This window comes from Impatiens glandulifera, chromosome 8, assembly GCF_907164915.1.
Source record: "Impatiens glandulifera chromosome 8, dImpGla2.1, whole genome shotgun sequence".
Taxonomy (NCBI): Eukaryota; Viridiplantae; Streptophyta; class Magnoliopsida; order Ericales; family Balsaminaceae; genus Impatiens; species Impatiens glandulifera.
Window position 1 is genome coordinate 9,929,528 of NC_061869.1, and position 17,852 is coordinate 9,947,379.

Consider the following 17,852-nt stretch of genomic DNA (forward strand, 5'->3'; position numbering starts at 1 on the left):
ACGCTGCCAGGAAGACAATAACAACCAAAGTCCCCATAGCCATTAACTTTCCAAAGTTTCTAAGAATCCCTCCACGACAATAATGGTGAAACAAGTAGACAAAATACACCGGCACAACCACGACAAACAAATGTTTAAAACAAAGAACGGAAAAAAGAAATCCCCCATCAAGTCATTCCCTTCTTCAAGAAAGGGATGACCCATCGCTAGAATGGATGGCCCGTCGCTAGAAGGGATGACCCATCGCAAGAAGGGATGGCCCATAGCCTCCAACTTTCTAAATCCCGGCTTCTTTTAAATTTTACATATTTTTCGGGATTCTATAGCATGAGCTTATAATCAGTCAAAAGGGTTATGAAATTTTAATATTTATTTCGCTCATAAAAAGTAAGTAAATAAATCTGAAACATATAAAATGCAATTAATCTTCCTGTGAATAGAGCTAGCTTTCAATTTTTCAGAAAAAATCAACTTACATTCTTCATCGATCTGGTTGGAGAGGGCTGTCTAGTAGGACTAAGCCATATTTCATTGTTCAATTCCTTAAATCCTCAGATTATTCGGGTAACATTATTTTCACTTTCAATTCAACTTAAAACTTAATGTGTTTTAAGGGTGAATTAAACCATTACTTATGGTCTCTTAAAAATCATTTTTATCACTTGAACTACTTAAGTGAGGTTATAGATATACAACTTAATTTTAAGTTTACATTTTTGTTTAATAATTTTTTTTAAAAAAAAATTGTTATTATATTCTTTTTTAACCTAATTTTGTTTAATTAGTTATTTTAAAGTTAGTTTAAAGTATATCAAATCTATATTGTTTAATATATTCAAACCATTATCAAATTCGACTAATATTTGATACATAAAATATACTAGGTACAAGGTGGATGTAGGGTTTTGATTAGTTATAACGATAGCTGAATTTAAATTTATTCTAATAGATACCACCCATAAAACTGAATACTTTCATAAGATGGACATATTTTACAATCAAAATCAGAAAACCAAAAAACAAGAAATCCCTAGAATGATGAACTGACTCTAGTAGAATTAACCTGACAAGTTTACATACATGAAAAGCTAAATGTTGAAGAAGAAGATAAGAGTAAAGTCAAGAGTTTAACTAAATCCAAACAACACACACTAAATATTGATCAAGTACAAGGGAAACAATACAAACCCACAAACAAACATCATACACAGAGACATTACATTTCTACATTAATCATCAATCATGAACCTGTTCTTCATCCTCCTCTTCATCTTCCTCGTATTCCTCATCCTCATCTGCGGTAGCATCCTGATACTGCTGATACTCCGCCACCAAATCATTCATATTACTCTCCGCCTCAGTAAACTCCATCTCATCCATTCCTTCTCCAGTATACCAATGCAAGAAAGCCTTCCTCCTAAACATAGCCGTGAACTGCTCGCTCACCCTCCTGAACATTTCCTGGATCGAAGTCGAGTTTCCTATGAACGTCGACGCCATTTTCAACCCCTTGGGAGGAATATCGCATACACTAGACTTCACATTGTTGGGTATCCACTCCACGAAGTAAGACGAGTTCTTGTTCTGAACATTGATCATCTGTTCATCAACTTCTTTCGTGCTCATTTTACCTCGAAACATGGCTGAGGCAGTTAGGTATCGGCCGTGACGTGGGTCAGCTGCGCACATCATGTTTTTGGAGTCCCACATTTGTTGGGTTAGTTCTGGGACGGTTAAAGCTCTGTATTGTTGTGAGCCTCTTGAAGTTAAGGGTGCGAAACCAACCATGAAGAAATGGAGACGTGGGAAGGGGATTAGATTCACAGCTAGCTTTCTTAAGTCGGAGTTTAGTTGTCCTGGGAATCGTAAACAGCAGGTGACTCCACTCATGGTTGCGGATATCAAGTGGTTGAGATCACCAACTGAAATTACATTAACAATGAGTAAGATTTTTGATTGATCTCAAGTAACCCACATAAAAGAAGAGAAATTGAGAGGCTTACAAGTGGGAGTAGCAAGTTTGAGAGTTCTGAAACAGATATCATAAAGAGCTTCATTATCCAAAACCATACATTCATCAGCATTCTCAACCAGTTGATGAACTGAAAGAGTGGCATTATAAGGCTCCACAACTGTATCAGATACCTTTGGAGAAGGGAAAACTGAAAAAGTTAACATCATTCTGTCTGGATACTCTTCCCTGATCTTGGAAATGAGAAGGGTTCCCATTCCAGATCCAGTACCACCACCCAAAGAATGACAAACTTGGAATCCTATATAAAATAAACAAATCCCATATCAAAAGACACAACAATCAACATACCCAACTCTAGTTCATAACAATTGAGTCATATAACACATGTTTGCAACAAATGGAAGAAAAAAGATTACCTTGCAGACAATCACAATTCTCAGCTTCCTTTCTAACAACATCAAGTACCGAATCAATGAGTTCAGCTCCTTCAGTGTAATGTCCCTTAGCCCAGTTATTACCAGCACCGGATTGTCCAAAGACGAAGTTATCTGGGCGGAAGATCTGACCGAAAGGTCCAGATCGGACGGAATCCATAGTACCAGGTTCGAGATCCATAAGAACAGCACGTGGTACGTACCTTCCACCGCTGGCTTCATTGTAATAGACGTTGATTCTCTCTAGCTGGAGATCTGCGTCGCCACTGTACTTACCAGTGCCGTCGATACCATGTTCGTCGCAGATCACTTCCCAGAACTTAGCACCGATCTGGTTACCACATTGACCACCTTGAATGTGAAGAATTTCCCTCATTTTGACGAGATTTGGAAGACTATGAGACCAGATCTGGAGAAGGAAAAAGGGTTTTTTTAGAGAGAGAGAGTGACAGGGCACCAGTGATCATAAAGAAGAAGATGAAGGATTTGTTTTGTGTTTTATAGAGGAGCGGGGTTTGTACTAAATTACCCCTGGATTTCGATATATTCACTGAAAATATCTTTAAAACCGACCTTCGAGATCTTTTTATTTTTTTTATTGTAGTGATTGTGGTTGTGCCGTTAATGTCAGGCAAAGTTAGTTGAGCTCACTCTTTTCAAATTTATTTATACTTTTTCATAAGAAAATGTTTAATCATAAAATATTAATAGATTATTTCTCTCATGTTGATGAATGTTATAAGGGGGAAATTGGACGAAATGACCATAAAGAAAGGACTATTTGCCTCCGTGGTCACCAGATAACTGAAATTGATCTGATGACCACTTAATTTTTTTTGGACGAAATTACCCTTTTCGCGTAACGCGAAGGGACTTCGCGTTTCGCGAAGTGAGACGCTGTGAAAAGTCCAGAATACCCTTACTATATAATATAATTCGGCCATCTTTTTTTCATTTCTTTTCTTCCCTTCTCTTTCTTCCCTTCCGCTTTTCTCCTCCTTCTCTCTAATCTCGCCGGCGACGGAGTTAAACGGCGTCACTCAATGAGCTCCACGACGAGCACAAGCACTGTAACACTTGGTAAATTTATGTATTTCAAGTTTATTGTTGTTCATTTATGCATTTTCGAATCACTGTGTTGTTTAGGGTTTCATCTTATGATACTTCCCGTTTCGCTAAGTACTTCCCGTTTCGCGAAGTACTTCCCGTTTCGCGAAGTACTTCCCGTTTCGCGAAGAGTTTCCATTTCACAGTATTAATTATCCCGTTTCCATTTTTTCTTGCAGCCGAAGTTTTCGTTTTCTATAATGGAGAGTGGAAAGCTGATGCTAATGGAATATTGTATTTTGATGACTCTTCAATCAAAACATTGGATTTACCCCAAAGTACTCGTTATGCTGAATTAATTGATAAACTCCATGAAAGACTTCAAGTGCAGAAATCTACGTATGATTTAGTGCTGCAAGTGAAGTATGATATTCCGAATATCACAAATCCTAAACCCGTTTTTATTGAAGAAGATGAGGATCTGAACATATATTTATCACGCTTGATTTTGGGTCGAACTGTGTCACCATTGTGTGTGTCTGTAGTAGAGAAGTCACAATTTACTAAAGAAAAGATACCACTACTTACCTACCCAACTCAAGAAAGTATTCTCCCACAATTTACTCAGAAAATTGTACCAGAAGCTTTACCCTCGGAGGTCTTTGTTGAAAGTAATGAAGCCGGAGATAACTCTTTGCCTCACATCCCACTTACTCAGGACTTGCATGCATCGATACCTACACCACATAGTGCGAGAAGAACATCAACGGGTACACCTACTAGTGCAAGAAGATCATCATTGGGTACACCATGTAGTGCAAGAAGATCATCATTTGGTACACCATCGACAGACGTATCACCGACAGACATATCACCGACAGACCCCTCATTTGTGTTGGCGTTAACTACTGAAACCGTATTGGAAGTCGGTGCCTTGTTTGAAAATAAAAAAGAACTACAACTAATGCTATATAAATATGCGATGACTAATCATTTTGAATTCAAGGTGGAGAAGTCAAGAAAACATCTTTGGTATGTGAAATGTTTGGATGAGAAATGCAAGTGGAGATTGCGTGCCGTGAAAGGTAAATTATCTGAGATGTTTGAGATCCGGAAATTCGACCAACAACACTCATGCTCAGTTCTATCGAGGCTAGAGAAAAAAATGCAAACACCAGCATGGTTTATTGGGCAGTGCGTGAAGAGTAAGTACATGGACCATCACCATAATCACTTGCCTAAGAAAATAATTGAAGACATGCAGGCAACTTATGGGGTAAATTTGACTTATAATAAGGCTTGGAGGGCTAGGGAAATGGCATTAGTGGCGGTGCGAGGAACGGTTGAGGATTCATATGAAAAATTACCCTCATACCTTTACATGTTGGAGAAGCATAATCCTGGTACCATAACAGACATCCAAACAGACGAGGTCGGGCACTTCAAGTATATGTTCATGTCCCTAGGCCTCTCTATTAGGGGTTTCAAAGCCTTTTGTCGTCCCGTATTGTGTGTTGATGCCAGTTTTCTTAAGCACAAGGTGGGAGGTCAACTATTGGTGGCTATTGCATTAGATGCTAATGAACAATTATATCCTGTCGCATTCGAAGTTGTTGATTCAGAGAATAATAACTCTTGGAATTATTTTATGCAAAAATTGAGAGAAGCAATTGGATTAGTTGATGATCTCGTCTTCGTATCCGATAGACACCAAAGCATCGCCAATGCCTTATGTGCTGTTTTTCCAGAAGCATATCACGGTGCGTGCACATATCACATAAAGATGAATATCAACGCGAAATTCAAAACTGATAATTGTCATATGGAGTTTGATATGGCTTCTCGTGCGTACACTATCCACGAATTCAATCGTTTTTTTGACAAGATAAGGGTTAAAGATCATAGGATTGCTGCCTATTTGGAAGAAATTGGATTTCAAAGATGGAGTAGAGCATTTTTCCCCGGTAAGCGATACAATCAACTAACAAACAATTATGCTAAGAGTTTTAATAGTCAGAGCAGGGAAGCCAGAAAATACCCCATTTCCTCAATGGCCGAGTATTTAAGATTGACAATACAAGGTTGGTTTAATGAGAGAAGAGAAAGAGCGTCCAACCACCGAGAAGTGTTATCTCCAACATATAAAAAGTTATTACGTGAGGGATTCGAGAAGGCTAGATTCTATACAGTATCATCGCTTAACCGATTCGAGTTTTATGTGCATGACAATGAGTCTCATTTTAAAGTCAATTTGAAAGACATGAACTGCACTTGTAGGGTATTTGAAGTTTCTGGTCTTCCTTGTACTCATGCAATGGCTGCTGTCCGTCACCGCAATTTGGTTTGTTATGACTTTTGTTCAATGTATTATTCAGCTCACATGTTCAATCTATTTAACCAATTGTTTAATCGTTTTATTTTCCATTCTTACAGGTATTACACAACTGAATCTTGGATGAATGCATATGCGGAGACATGTTACCCTGCTGGTGATGAAGACGATTGGGATATTCCCGAAATGATCAAGGAACGCGTATGTCTAAAACCACCTGTCAAGGTTAAGAAAGGGCGCCCACAAACAAAGCGTAGGTCATCTCAAGGTGAGGTACGTAAGGCTCCGAGACGATGCAGCTCATGTGGTGGACTAGGACATAATAGGGCCACATGCAAAGCAGTCATGCCTGCACCATCTACTGCAAAAACATCATCATCTAAGCATCATGACTCATCTTCTCAACAGCACGAGCCATCATCTCAACAATATGAGCCTTTAGATTGATTGTGATAAGTTGTATTATGTTTTGGATAAGTTGTATTATGTTTGGGATAAGTTGTACTCGGATAAGTGTTAATCGGATAAGTTGTACTCAGATAAGTTGTACTCGGATAAGTGTTAATCGGATAAGTTGTAATATGTTTGTTGTATCTAGTTTATCTGTGTATTGAAGGAGTACTTAACGCTTCGTTAAGTACTTAACGCTTCGTTTAGTGCTTAACGCTTCGTTTAGTGCTTAACGCTTCGTTTAGTGCTTATCGTTTCGTTAAGTACTTATCGTTTCGTTAAGTACTTATCGTTTCGTTAAGTACTTAACGTTTCGTTAAGTACTTAACGCTTCGTTAAGTTAAACTTGGTTTAAGTTAAAGTTAGTTACTTGGTATGATTTATGTACATTGATTTATATGTTCAATTCTTTGGTATGTAAATATCAGACTACCAACCAACCAGACTACATTAAAACTACAAATATTTTAACATGAAATGTAACTTAAGTTGAAGTTCTACCCAAAAAGTAATACAAGTTCAGAATACATAAGCACAAGTCAAGTTCTATCCAAAAATCAATAAAAAATTACAATACAAACTAAGGTTCTGTAATTTGATGAAATAACCGGACCGCCATCTTTTGTCGAAAAAACTCCATTTCATTGGAAGTCACCTTCTCTACACCTAAACCAGCAGTCAAGTATTCCATGTACATAAGCATAAATACACCACAATCCCCACTTTATGCTGCTCTAGGGACTTCCCCATATTTGGCGACTGCATTTTTGGCTGGGTGTGGCAACCTTTTATATGTCAGTTTCTGGAAATTGAAATTAGGATACCTTTGTAGCTCAGCATCAGTGGCTCCCATTGCATATATTCGTGGAATCATCTTACACAAAGGTCTCAGGTATGGATCGAGATTCCTATAAATACTCGAGTCGCAGTCATAAACGTCAATGTGATTATCTTGTAGACGAACGACGCACAATACCCAATGCTTGTTGCCAATGTTCAAAGGCACGTAAATATCGTCTACTAGTGGCCATTCTGGCATATGTCTATGGTCCCCACCCTGGAAGTACTGATCAAATACCTCTAATATTGGAAAATTTTCAGGATCTTTTTTAAAGTTCGGGTACTCTCGCCTCATCAAATCTCCTAATAAGCAATCCCCGATTGATACTTTACAATGTTTATATGTCTTGGGATATTGCGCAATCCTTTTTCGCAACAAGTGGCAAACTGCGTCGACTTCCTGCAAAATGGGGGAAAAGGCAGTATATATCAAAAACCTTATTCATAAGTTAAAGAATTAATATGAAATGCAAGACTTACAGGATCTTTAAGCCATGTGCACTTTATTAGAACTCTAACAAACAACTTCTTTCGTGCTTCGCAAGTAAACACACTCTTTGTCTGATCATTGGTGGCTACATCTTTCAACCAATTCTGTAATTGAACCAACAACTCATCATCAAATTTTTGAAGGGGATTGATAGTTAATGGATCATTCGTCTTTGACTGTTTTGACAAAGAAGGGTTGGTGTAGTCTTCATCTTTCTTCTGCTTCCTCACTCTTTTTTTGGAACTACTCCTTTAGGTGGAGTGTTGTATAATTGGAAATCATCATCATCGTTCTCATCCTTCCCATCCTTCCCATCGTTCTCATCCTTCCCATCCCTGGCATCCTTCTCAACCTTGACCTTGAGTTTAACCTTCCCATCCTTGGCTTTCTTCTCAACCTTCTCAACCTTGACCTTATCCTTCTTTTTCTCAATTATTTCTTGCATCATATCGGAGAGCAACATCTCCCCACCATCCACCTTCACATCAGTCTCAATCTCCCCAACATGCACCTTCACCTTCACATCAGTCTCAATCTCACCACCATCCACCTTGACATCATTCTCAATCTCACCACCATCCACCTTCACATGAGTCTCAATCTCCCCACCATCCACCTTCACATTATTCTCAGTCTCCTCCACCTTCACCACACTATCCTCCACCTTCCTATCCTGCAAAAATAGAACAACAATGTGGTCAACGTTTACTTCCCGAAACATTTGACTTCGCTAATCAAAACTTACCTCAGTTTTATCCTCCACCTTCACACTCTCCTCCTCCACCTTCCCATCCTTCATCTCCATCTCATTCGTCTTCATCTCCTCCACCTTCCCATCCTTCACCTCCATCTCATTCGTCTTCATCTCCTCCACCTTCCCATCCTGCAAAAAGAAAACAACAGTGTGGTCAGCGTTTACTTCCCGAAACAACATTTGACTTCACTAAGTAAAACTTACCTCAGTTTTATCCTCCACCTTCCCATCCTTCATCTCCATCTCATTCGTCTTCATCTCCTCCACATTCCCTTCCTGCAAAAATAAAACAACAGTGTGGTCAGTTATGAACAACAGAAGATAAGTACTTAACGAAGCGTTAAGTACTTAACGAAGCGTTAAGTATTAAACACAACGTTAAGTACTAAACAAAACGATAAGTTTCTTTATCTTACCTCAGCCTTGCCCTTCTTTTCCAATTTGCTCTTCTTCTTCTTCTTCTTCCTCTCCTCCTCCATACTATCTAATTTGCCTATTAACGTGGTCATCCTTTGGTTGGATTTGGCTAATAACTGTTCGCACATACTAACAACCAACTTTTTAATATAAGCCTTGTGATGTGTTTGAGTTTCTTCGTAAGCTGTTTTCATCTCTTTGAGCTCCTCCTTCACCTCTTTGATGAGCTCCTCCTTCAGCGCTTTTATCTCCTCTTTCAGCTCTTCACATTTACATCCAACAGAAGATGTTGGAGGTAATCCAGGACTAGTAGCGGATGGGGGACTAGGAATGTTGGCAGGACTAGATTCATAAGCAAGCTTGCTCTTCAGGTTTACTGCTTCTTTGAGATTAACCACAACCTTTCTCTTCCGGGTGTTTGGTTTGGAAGTAGGTTCTTCATGTTCATCCTCAGGTTCACTTTCCTCTTCATCATAATCCTCCTTCACTAACTTCCCTTCTGTAAATCCCTCAAAAAATTCATCAGTTGACTCATCTATTTGTTCAAAGTCCTCACCACTGTATAACCTCTTCTCCATGGAGGACTCTTCCATCTCAGTCAGATCCGTTGTCTCCAGGGCAGACTTTATCTCGATCAAGGTGTTCTTCCTGTTGGAATGATAGACTAACAACCTTGGGCGTAGAGGATCATTAAGCTCATTCTTTCTAGCAAATTTAGGGACAAAACCTTTGATGACCTCATATGTCCACACTTGAAATGCCAGTGCAAACCCATAAATGTTATAAGCAAAAGGAGCATAAGGATCAACACTCTTTTTCTTCTTCTTATAATATTTGTGACTGAGATGTCTCATGTTCTTGTTCAAACCCTTGAGGGTGGCTCTAAAGGTCACCTTCCCCCAAGGAAATCGGAGGAAACTTTCCTCGTCTTCGACCATGTGGAGGATTTTTGCAAATACCACCCTCCTTGGGTCAAATGAAAATAAGTACTGGCAAATCAGGCATACCAGCCCCATCTTCCATGCATCTTCCTTATCTCTACATTTCAAAAAAGCAGTCTCCAACTCTTGCATTACTACACTCGTCTTCCCTTTAAAATATTTTACCAACAGAGGTGGACAACCTCGGCATTGTTCTTCGTTCACCTCAGGAAACTTTCCGAAGTTTAGGCCCGTCACCAAGGCGTACTCTTTCATACCAAACACAAGTTGTTGCCCATTGATATTGAAAGTTATCTCCTTGGAGTTTGAGGTTACCCTCCTAAGCAACATGTGATGTACACTAGTTCCTGAGAACTGCAACACTGGCGCATAGACTATATATCTGAATTGGGTATTGTACACCTTCTCCACAAGATCCATTTCCTCAAACTTCATAACAATCTTCTTCAGGCAGAGGGCGCTTTTCCAAGAAATCCGTCCAGGAAAATCAGGAACGATGGTTTCTTCCATCTACAAAAGGAACAACAACAAAAATGTAAGAACAAATACATAAACCACCGCAAACGTTAAGTACTTAACGAAGCGTTAAGTACTAAACGAAGCGTTAAGTACTTAACGAAGCGTTAAGTACTTAACGAAACGATAAGTACTTAGCGAAGCGATAAGTACTTAACGAAACGTTAAGTAATTCGCGAATCCCTAAACCAGAAACAATAACCAACAACCAGAAACAAACATGCAAATATAAGGCAATAATCAATAACCAGAAACAAACACTAAACACTAAACCTAACCAAATAAACTGAAACAGCCAAAACCCTAAAACTTAACATGCAAATATGAAAACCCATAACCAAAAAAAGACATGCAACAACCAAAAAAAACAAACATGAGATTTATGGGGAATCAATGAGACGGATAGAGAGAGAGGACACGAGGGGGATAGAAGACGGGCAGATCGGCCTTGTCAAAGTCTTCAGTGAGACGGTTATAGAGAGAGAGGAATCGAGAGGATAGAAGAGGGAAAATGGAAGAAATGAATGCCGGAATGTTTTTTTTAAAATATAAGGTATGGCGCGTGGAGATACGCGCGCCTCTTCGACTTCCTACGCGCGCGTGCAGAAACGCTAAGTACTTAACGTTTCGTTAAGTACTTAACGAAGCGCGAAGTAACTAGCAGAAACGATATCATCTGCAAATATCATCATTGACAAAAGAACAATCAATAAGATGAACAAACTAATGAACCAATATGAACAAATATGAACATATATGAACAAATATGACCCAATATGAACAAATATGAACAAATATGATTCAATATGAACCAATATTAACCAATATCACCAAAAAGAACATATTTAGGGTTAGGGTTTCATTAAGAAATACAAATAAGAACATAAATTTGTTATATAAACATAGATTCGGGGATTAAGTTTCTTATCTTGTAGATTTATGGTTTAGGGGTAGCCGTCGCCGGAGTTTACGTCGCCGGCGACAAACTCAGGAGGAAAGAAATCTTGAGAGAGAAAGAAAATGAGAGAAATGAAAAAATTTGAGTATATATATCAATACTGTTTCACTTCGCGAAACGCGGACTCCCTTCGCGTTACGCGAAAAGGGTAAATTTGTCCAAAAAAAATTAAGTGGTCACCAGATCAAATATTATTACACCTGACCACGGACGCAAATAGCCCTATCTTTAGGGTCATTTCGTCCAATTTCCCTTATAAGGAGATCCAAATTGTTACATATAATGATTTTATTCATGTTGTTTTAAATAATTAGTCAATATTTTAATTTGTAAATAAGTTACTTTTTTTTTTAATTCGAATTTATTTTAGAGGCACCATTCTAACATTATTATTATTATTTTTATTTTTTAATGTTGAAAAATAACCTCAATCTTTATAATTGTAACTTTTATTTTAATTTAAGCTCTTTTTAAGTGAAAATTATCGCAACTTTTAGTCTTTTAGAACCATTTTTATCGACTATATATTTTAATGGGTTAATTCAAAATGATATAAATTTGATTTCTTAAATAAGACTATATTACAATGGAGTTACTTTAGTCTGATTCTATAGAAAAAAAAATGTGTCCCATTAAATGTTTCCTATATGTACATTAAACCACTAGTTCAAGACTAATAATATAGAACAAAACAAATTGGATAATAAAAGAAGAAAAATGACATTCTCAACGAAATTCTCACGAAAGCTAAGCCACGACTACGTGGCAGGTCAGGTGGGTAGGAGAGAGAGTAAAAAAAAATAATTAAATTAAAACTTTCCATTTTCCCCCAAAACTAAAACTCTATTCTTTCTCTCTCTTTTGTTTTATTCTCTCTTTTTCTCTTTTGTTTCATTTTTCCTAAATTCACCGGCGATTCTCTTCTTTCATTTTCATCGACTTCTTTTCCGATCAATCGAAATTGTAAGATTTTTTCCGTATATGAAACGTTACATTTTTCCCCAAAACCAAAACCCTCACGACATCTCTCTCTTTATCTTTCGTTTTATTTTCCCAAAACCCAACCCACTGTCGATCTTACTGAAACGTTTCATCGACTTCTTCTCTTCCGATCGATCGAAATGGTAAGTCTTTTTTCTTTCCTTCGTTTATCTTCCGTTCGAAATGATTGTCATATCAATATTTATGTTTAACGTTTATGTTTTAGCTGCTAAATCGATTTAGATTAGGGTTGTAAAAAATTTGGATATCAATATTCTATTTTAGCTGCTGAATCGATTTGGATTAAGGTTGTAAAAAAGAGTCTCGAAACCACTATTTCTGGTCCCAAAACTACTATTTTTAATCCCGAAACTAGCATTTCGGGGTGATTTCTTGTCCCAAATTTTGTGGGGTGATTTCGGGCCCTAAAATGGTTTCTATAAGAACTTTTATGGCTGTTTCATTTCCCCGGCGTAGACAGTGAAAAATAACAATGATCTATTGGAGAGGTCTAAAAAATATATTACATTTGAGTTGTGTTGTTGGTTTATTGTAAAGAACAAGCACATATATATATATATATATTTGTTGGTTTATTGTAAAGAACAAGCATATATATATATATATTTTTTTTGCTCAAAGAATTTCAGTAAACTTGATTGTCTATTCATTGCTTTTTTTCTATACAAAATCTCTAATACAAATGAATTAATAATGAATCATACGGACAAAAATGTCATTGATGATATAGAGATCATAAGAAGTCCATTAATGGGGAATAAAAAAAATGATCTTTATGAAAAAGAAGGTGATATGAAGAAGCGTCAACGCGTACTCCCCTGAAAACACGTTAATTTAGCTTCAATACACATTAATTGAAAACTCATCAGTTTTTTTATAAATATTTGTTTGATGTAGGATTATTTAGAATTGTTTTAAAAAAATATATTTGTTTGATTTATGCTACTTAGAAACACTTTTTTGAATATTTTTTAATCTGAAACATTATAATGAATACTAGAAAATTAAAAATAATTGAAAACAATGTTGTTATACTAGAAATTTACATAATTAAAAACTTTATTTACAATGTTACAATTTGTCCTTTATAGTACATTTAAAATACAATCTATTATACATTTCGAAAGATCTCAAATAATCTCATTTCTTCATTAACTTGATCAATAAGAAGATCTGGATTTTCATACATGACCTACAAATCAAATTAACATTAATAAGATTATTGGTTTAAAAAAGAAATAAAATAGCCATAAAAGATTATATAGAAACCATTTCGGAGTCTGAAATAACCATTTTGGGGCCCGAAAATGGTGATTTCGGAACAAAAAATGACCCTGAAATGTTGGTTTCGGGACCAGAAAAGCTGGTTTTGGGACCAGAAAGGCTGGTTTCGAGACCAAAAATGCTTGTTTTGGGACCAAAAATGCTTGTTTCGGAATCAAAAATGCTTGTTTTGGGACCAAAAATGCTTGTTTTGGAACTAGAAATGCTGGTTTCGGGACTAGAAAAGCTTGTTTTAGGACCAGAAATGTCAGTTTTGGGACCAGAAATGCCTGTTTTGGGACTAGAAATGCCTGTTTCGGGACCAGAAATGCCTGTTTCGGGACCAGAAATGCCTGTTTCGGGACCAGAAATGTCTGTTTTGGGACCAGAAATGCCTATTTCGGAACCAAAATGTCTGTTTCAGGACCAGAAAAAACTGTTTTGGGACCAAAAATGCCTGTTTCGGGGTTAGAAATGCCTGTTTCGGGGCTAGAAATGCCTGTTTCGGGACTAAAATACTGATTTCGGGACCAATATGGCTCTTTTTTACAACCCTAATTGAAATTGTTTCTGCAACTAAACTCAAAATGCAGTTAAACCCTAATCACTAAATCTTAAACCAATCATCTAAACCCTATTCATCTTAACCCTAATCCCATGCACTAAACCATCAATGCTAAACATATTCAATTATAAAAAGATGAATACATGGTGTTTTTACTTTGGAGTTGGTGTTGTTTTGCCGGATGATGAACCTGCACCAGCCTGAAGACGAGAAGAAGCATGAAATAGAAGATTAACGGAAGATAACGAACGATAGATAAACGAAAGAAGACTTACCATTTCGATCGATCGAAAAAAAAGTCGATAAAAATGAAAGAAAAGAATCGCTGGTGGGTTTAGGGGAAATGAAACGAAAGAGAAAGAGAGAGAAAGAGAAAGAGGGTTTTAGTTTTGGGGGAAAATGAAATATTTCAATATATTTTATTTTTTCTGTCTTTCTTTCCTACCCACGTGGCAAGACCACGTAGGATTCGTGATCTTACTTTCGCTAATATTTCGTTGAGTTTATCCTTCCTCATAAAAAGAATAGGTAAGAAATAATATAATATATAGAGAGAGAGTCACGTCACGGAAATAATATAATATATATAGAGAGAGTCACGGTTTGATATATATATATATATAATGCCTTTAATGTTATTATATAATTGTGGAATTTTTTTGGAAGTTAGGAATTTTCATAATACATAAACTACATAAAAACAGGTACATACATTACACTAAATAGTATTATTTAAAATATCAAATATCTGATTTTTTACTCTCTTATAGTTATATAAATTAAAGTATTGAAATGGACTTTTTTTTTTTTTTTGGGGGGGGGGAAAACGACTTAGCGTCATTTCATTAAAAATTCCCAAAAACGGGAAAAAACCACGAGTTTAAGAGATCATTCTAGACAGGCCTAGAATGATTTTGAAGTCGTAACATTCTGAATAAAAGCTAAAAACGTAAATGAATTATCTGTTTACAATGCTTTCAATTCTAGTGAGTTTAAAAAACGGTAAATTCCAGTTCCTGCAGATATTTCAGTTCTGCTCCGTGCTTGGAATTCCTCTCCACGTTCCCGCGAGGGCGCTGCAATCCGATACAATATTTTTCCATAACTCGTCAATGCTCCTGTGGGTTCTATCATATACCCTTGCATTCCGTTCTTGCCAAATGTTATACACCACTGCTCCAAAGCCGCACTTGAACACGCTTGTTGCAAATCTATTTCCCTTGGCTTTGAGTAGTGCCGCTTCTTTGATTTCATTCCATTCGCTCGGGAAACTGATCAACTCCAGGCTTTTATAGAATCTGTCACAAAGCTCCGAAGCAATACAACAGCTCCCGAATAGGTGATCTATGGTTTCTTCATTTCCAATGCATAGAAGATAGCTCGCGTCCGGGATGCTCATATACTTACTGATACGATCACGTGTGTTGAGTCTTTCCCAGAAGGCGAGCCATAGGATGAACTGGTGTCGAGGGATAATCTTCGTTGACCATACAAGAGGAGCCCATTCTACTTTCTGCGCTTTTTCCCGGATTACCTCCCATATTTTCTTCAATACCAGCTTCCCATTGTCCCCAGCTTTCCATTCATGAATATCCGGTCTGTCGTGTAGTTGTATGTTACTTATATGATCAAGTATCCTCTTTCCTTCTAGAATTCTTCTCAAGAGCAAGTTTCAATTCCCGTATTTGATGTCTCTGATTTTCGCTTTTGCGTAGTCCTTTCTGATACGAGTATTTTGAAACTGCTCCTTGTCGATGATGGGCTGGTTTTCAAACCAAGGGTCGTGCCAGAATAGAGTGCCTTTCTCGTCCCCTAGTCGGATGTCATAAAGATCTGCAATATCGCTTCTTAGTTTAAGAATCTTTTTTAGAGACCAGCTCATACCTTCGTGAATTTTGCAGGTCCAGATGCTGGTTTCGTGTTTCATAAATCTCGTATGCACTCATTTGATCCATAGTGACTCCTGATTGCGCTCCAAAGCCCACAGATGCTTGAAGGTTAGAGCCTTGTTCCACTCGATACAGTTCTTCAAGTCGATGCCTCCCTCGTCCTTCGGTTTGCATAGAGCGGTCCATTTGACTTTCTTTCCTCCTCTTCCACTATTACCCCAAATAAAGTTTCTCATCAGTGTGTCGAGTTCCTTCATTACCTTCTTCGGAATGACCATTTGCTGCGCCCAATAGCCAACTATGCCCATAACCACGGTTTTGATAAGTTCTATCCTCCCTGCATAAGAAAGTTTTTTCGCTGCCCAGCCAGATATCGTGTTTTTTACCTTTTCAATCAGCGGCTTGCAGTGTGAGATCTCGATCTGCTTTGCAGTTAACGGAATTCCTAAGTACCTTATGGGAAATCTGCCTTCCTTGATGCCCATGATGTTGAAGATGTCCTGTTTTGTTTCGTCCTTCACGCCTCCATAAAATGCCACACTTTTGCTTTCATTAATAGTTAAACCTGTTACCTCAGAAAAGAACGTTAGTGCAGCCCTAATAGTTTTAATGGAATCAACGTCCGCGTGCGCTAGAATGAACAAATCGTCAGCAAAGCATAAATGTGTTACCTCCTCTACCTCACAGAATGGGTGAAAGATGTATGGACGATTCTTTCGGAACATCGCGAAGATGCTCTCAAAGATCGCCATGATAGCTACGAAAAGGTAAGAAGAGAGGGGGTCCCCTTGCCTTACCCCGTTTTCACCATTGAAATAGCCTCTGTGGACTCCATTAACGCTAACAACAAAGTAGGATGATGAAACGCATTGCATAATCCAATCGATAAAAATCATAGGAAAAGCAGAAACAACCAGAAAGTCTCGAATGGCTTCCCATCTAACAGAGTCAAAAGCTTTCTTGATATCTATTTTGAAAGCCACTCTCGGGGATATTTTCTTTTTCCCGTAGCCTTTTAATAGGCTCTGCATGAGAAGAATATTATGAGAGATTGTCCTACCGGGGATGAATGCAGATTGATTAAGATTTGTTATTTTTTCTATAACATTTTTAAAACGTTTAGAAATGATTTTGGAAATTATTTTATAAATCACATTGCAGCAGGAAATTGGTCTGAAATCTTGTACTTTCTCAGGTACCGTAGTTTTGGGGATCAAGGTTAGGACCGCTGTATTCCATTGCTTTAACATCTTCCTGTTTTTGAAAAACTCCAGAACCCCATCAGTAACATCTTTACCCACAACCGACCAATTATCTTTGAAGAACTGTGCATTAAACCCATCAGGACCCGGACTTTTATTCCCATCAATACTAAACAGAGCTTCTTTAACCTCAACCTTCGTGACCACCCTTATCAACTCGCGACTATCTTCTGCAGAGATTTTCCTATCAATAATTTGATACAAGATATTCAGGTGACTTTGATGCTGTTTTCTTGTACCCATAAGCTGCTTATAGAAATCAATAGCCAGATCTTGGACACCCTTTTGACCCTGAACATATTCACCATCATCATTCTTCAGCCTGTACACATTGTTTCTCATGTTTCTAGCCTTGCATTTTCTGTAGAAGAAAGCTGTGTTTTTGTCACCCAACGAAAGCCAGCTCTGTCTTGATTTCTTTCTAACAAAATTCTCTTCAAGTATACTCAGTTTCCTGAAGTTTTCAAGCGCATATCTTTCTGTTTCATTGAGTTGTTCATCACTATCATCCCTTAATAACTTTTTCTGAACCTCTTCCAGTTCTTCTCTAGCAGCCAGAACTCTATTGGAGATATTACTGAACTTCTTCTTGTCAAAGCTTTGAAGATGATTCTTCAGGAGCTTAAGCTTCTCAGAAACCCTGTACATGTTGGAACCTCTGACATTTGTTGATCATACACTTTCGAGGATACCCTTGAATTTATCGTTATCCATCCA

At 37.6% G+C, this 17,852-nt stretch overlaps 1 protein-coding gene across 1 annotated transcript; it reads right to left on the reverse strand.

The window, feature by feature from the left end:
* Positions 1–1,031: 1,031 nt before the first annotated feature.
* Positions 1,032–2,868, reverse strand: LOC124911183 (tubulin beta chain). Its single transcript, XM_047451633.1, has 3 exons — positions 2,392–2,868; positions 2,004–2,273; positions 1,032–1,922 (listed from the first exon to the last, which is right to left on the reverse strand). Exons 1-3 carry the CDS (start codon positions 2,783–2,785, stop codon positions 1,237–1,239), a joined length of 1,350 nt encoding a protein of 449 aa, XP_047307589.1. The 5' UTR covers positions 2,786–2,868; the 3' UTR covers positions 1,032–1,236.
* Between the last annotated feature and the right edge of the window lie 14,984 nt (positions 2,869–17,852).

What these genes read in the sequence shown, in the direction of transcription:
- LOC124911183 (XM_047451633.1), bottom strand. Translation starts at nt 2,785, where the DNA reads ATGAGGGAAATTCTTCACATTCAAGGTGGTCAATGTGGTAACCAGATC. An exon ending in GAATTGTGATTGTCTGCAAG is followed by an intron (nt 2,274 to 2,391) that starts GTAATCTTTTTT and finishes TATTTTATATAG; the next exon opens with GATTCCAAGTTTGTCATTCT. An exon ending in CAAACTTGCTACTCCCACTT is followed by an intron (nt 1,923 to 2,003) that starts GTAAGCCTCTCA and finishes ATGTAATTTCAG; the next exon opens with TTGGTGATCTCAACCACTTG.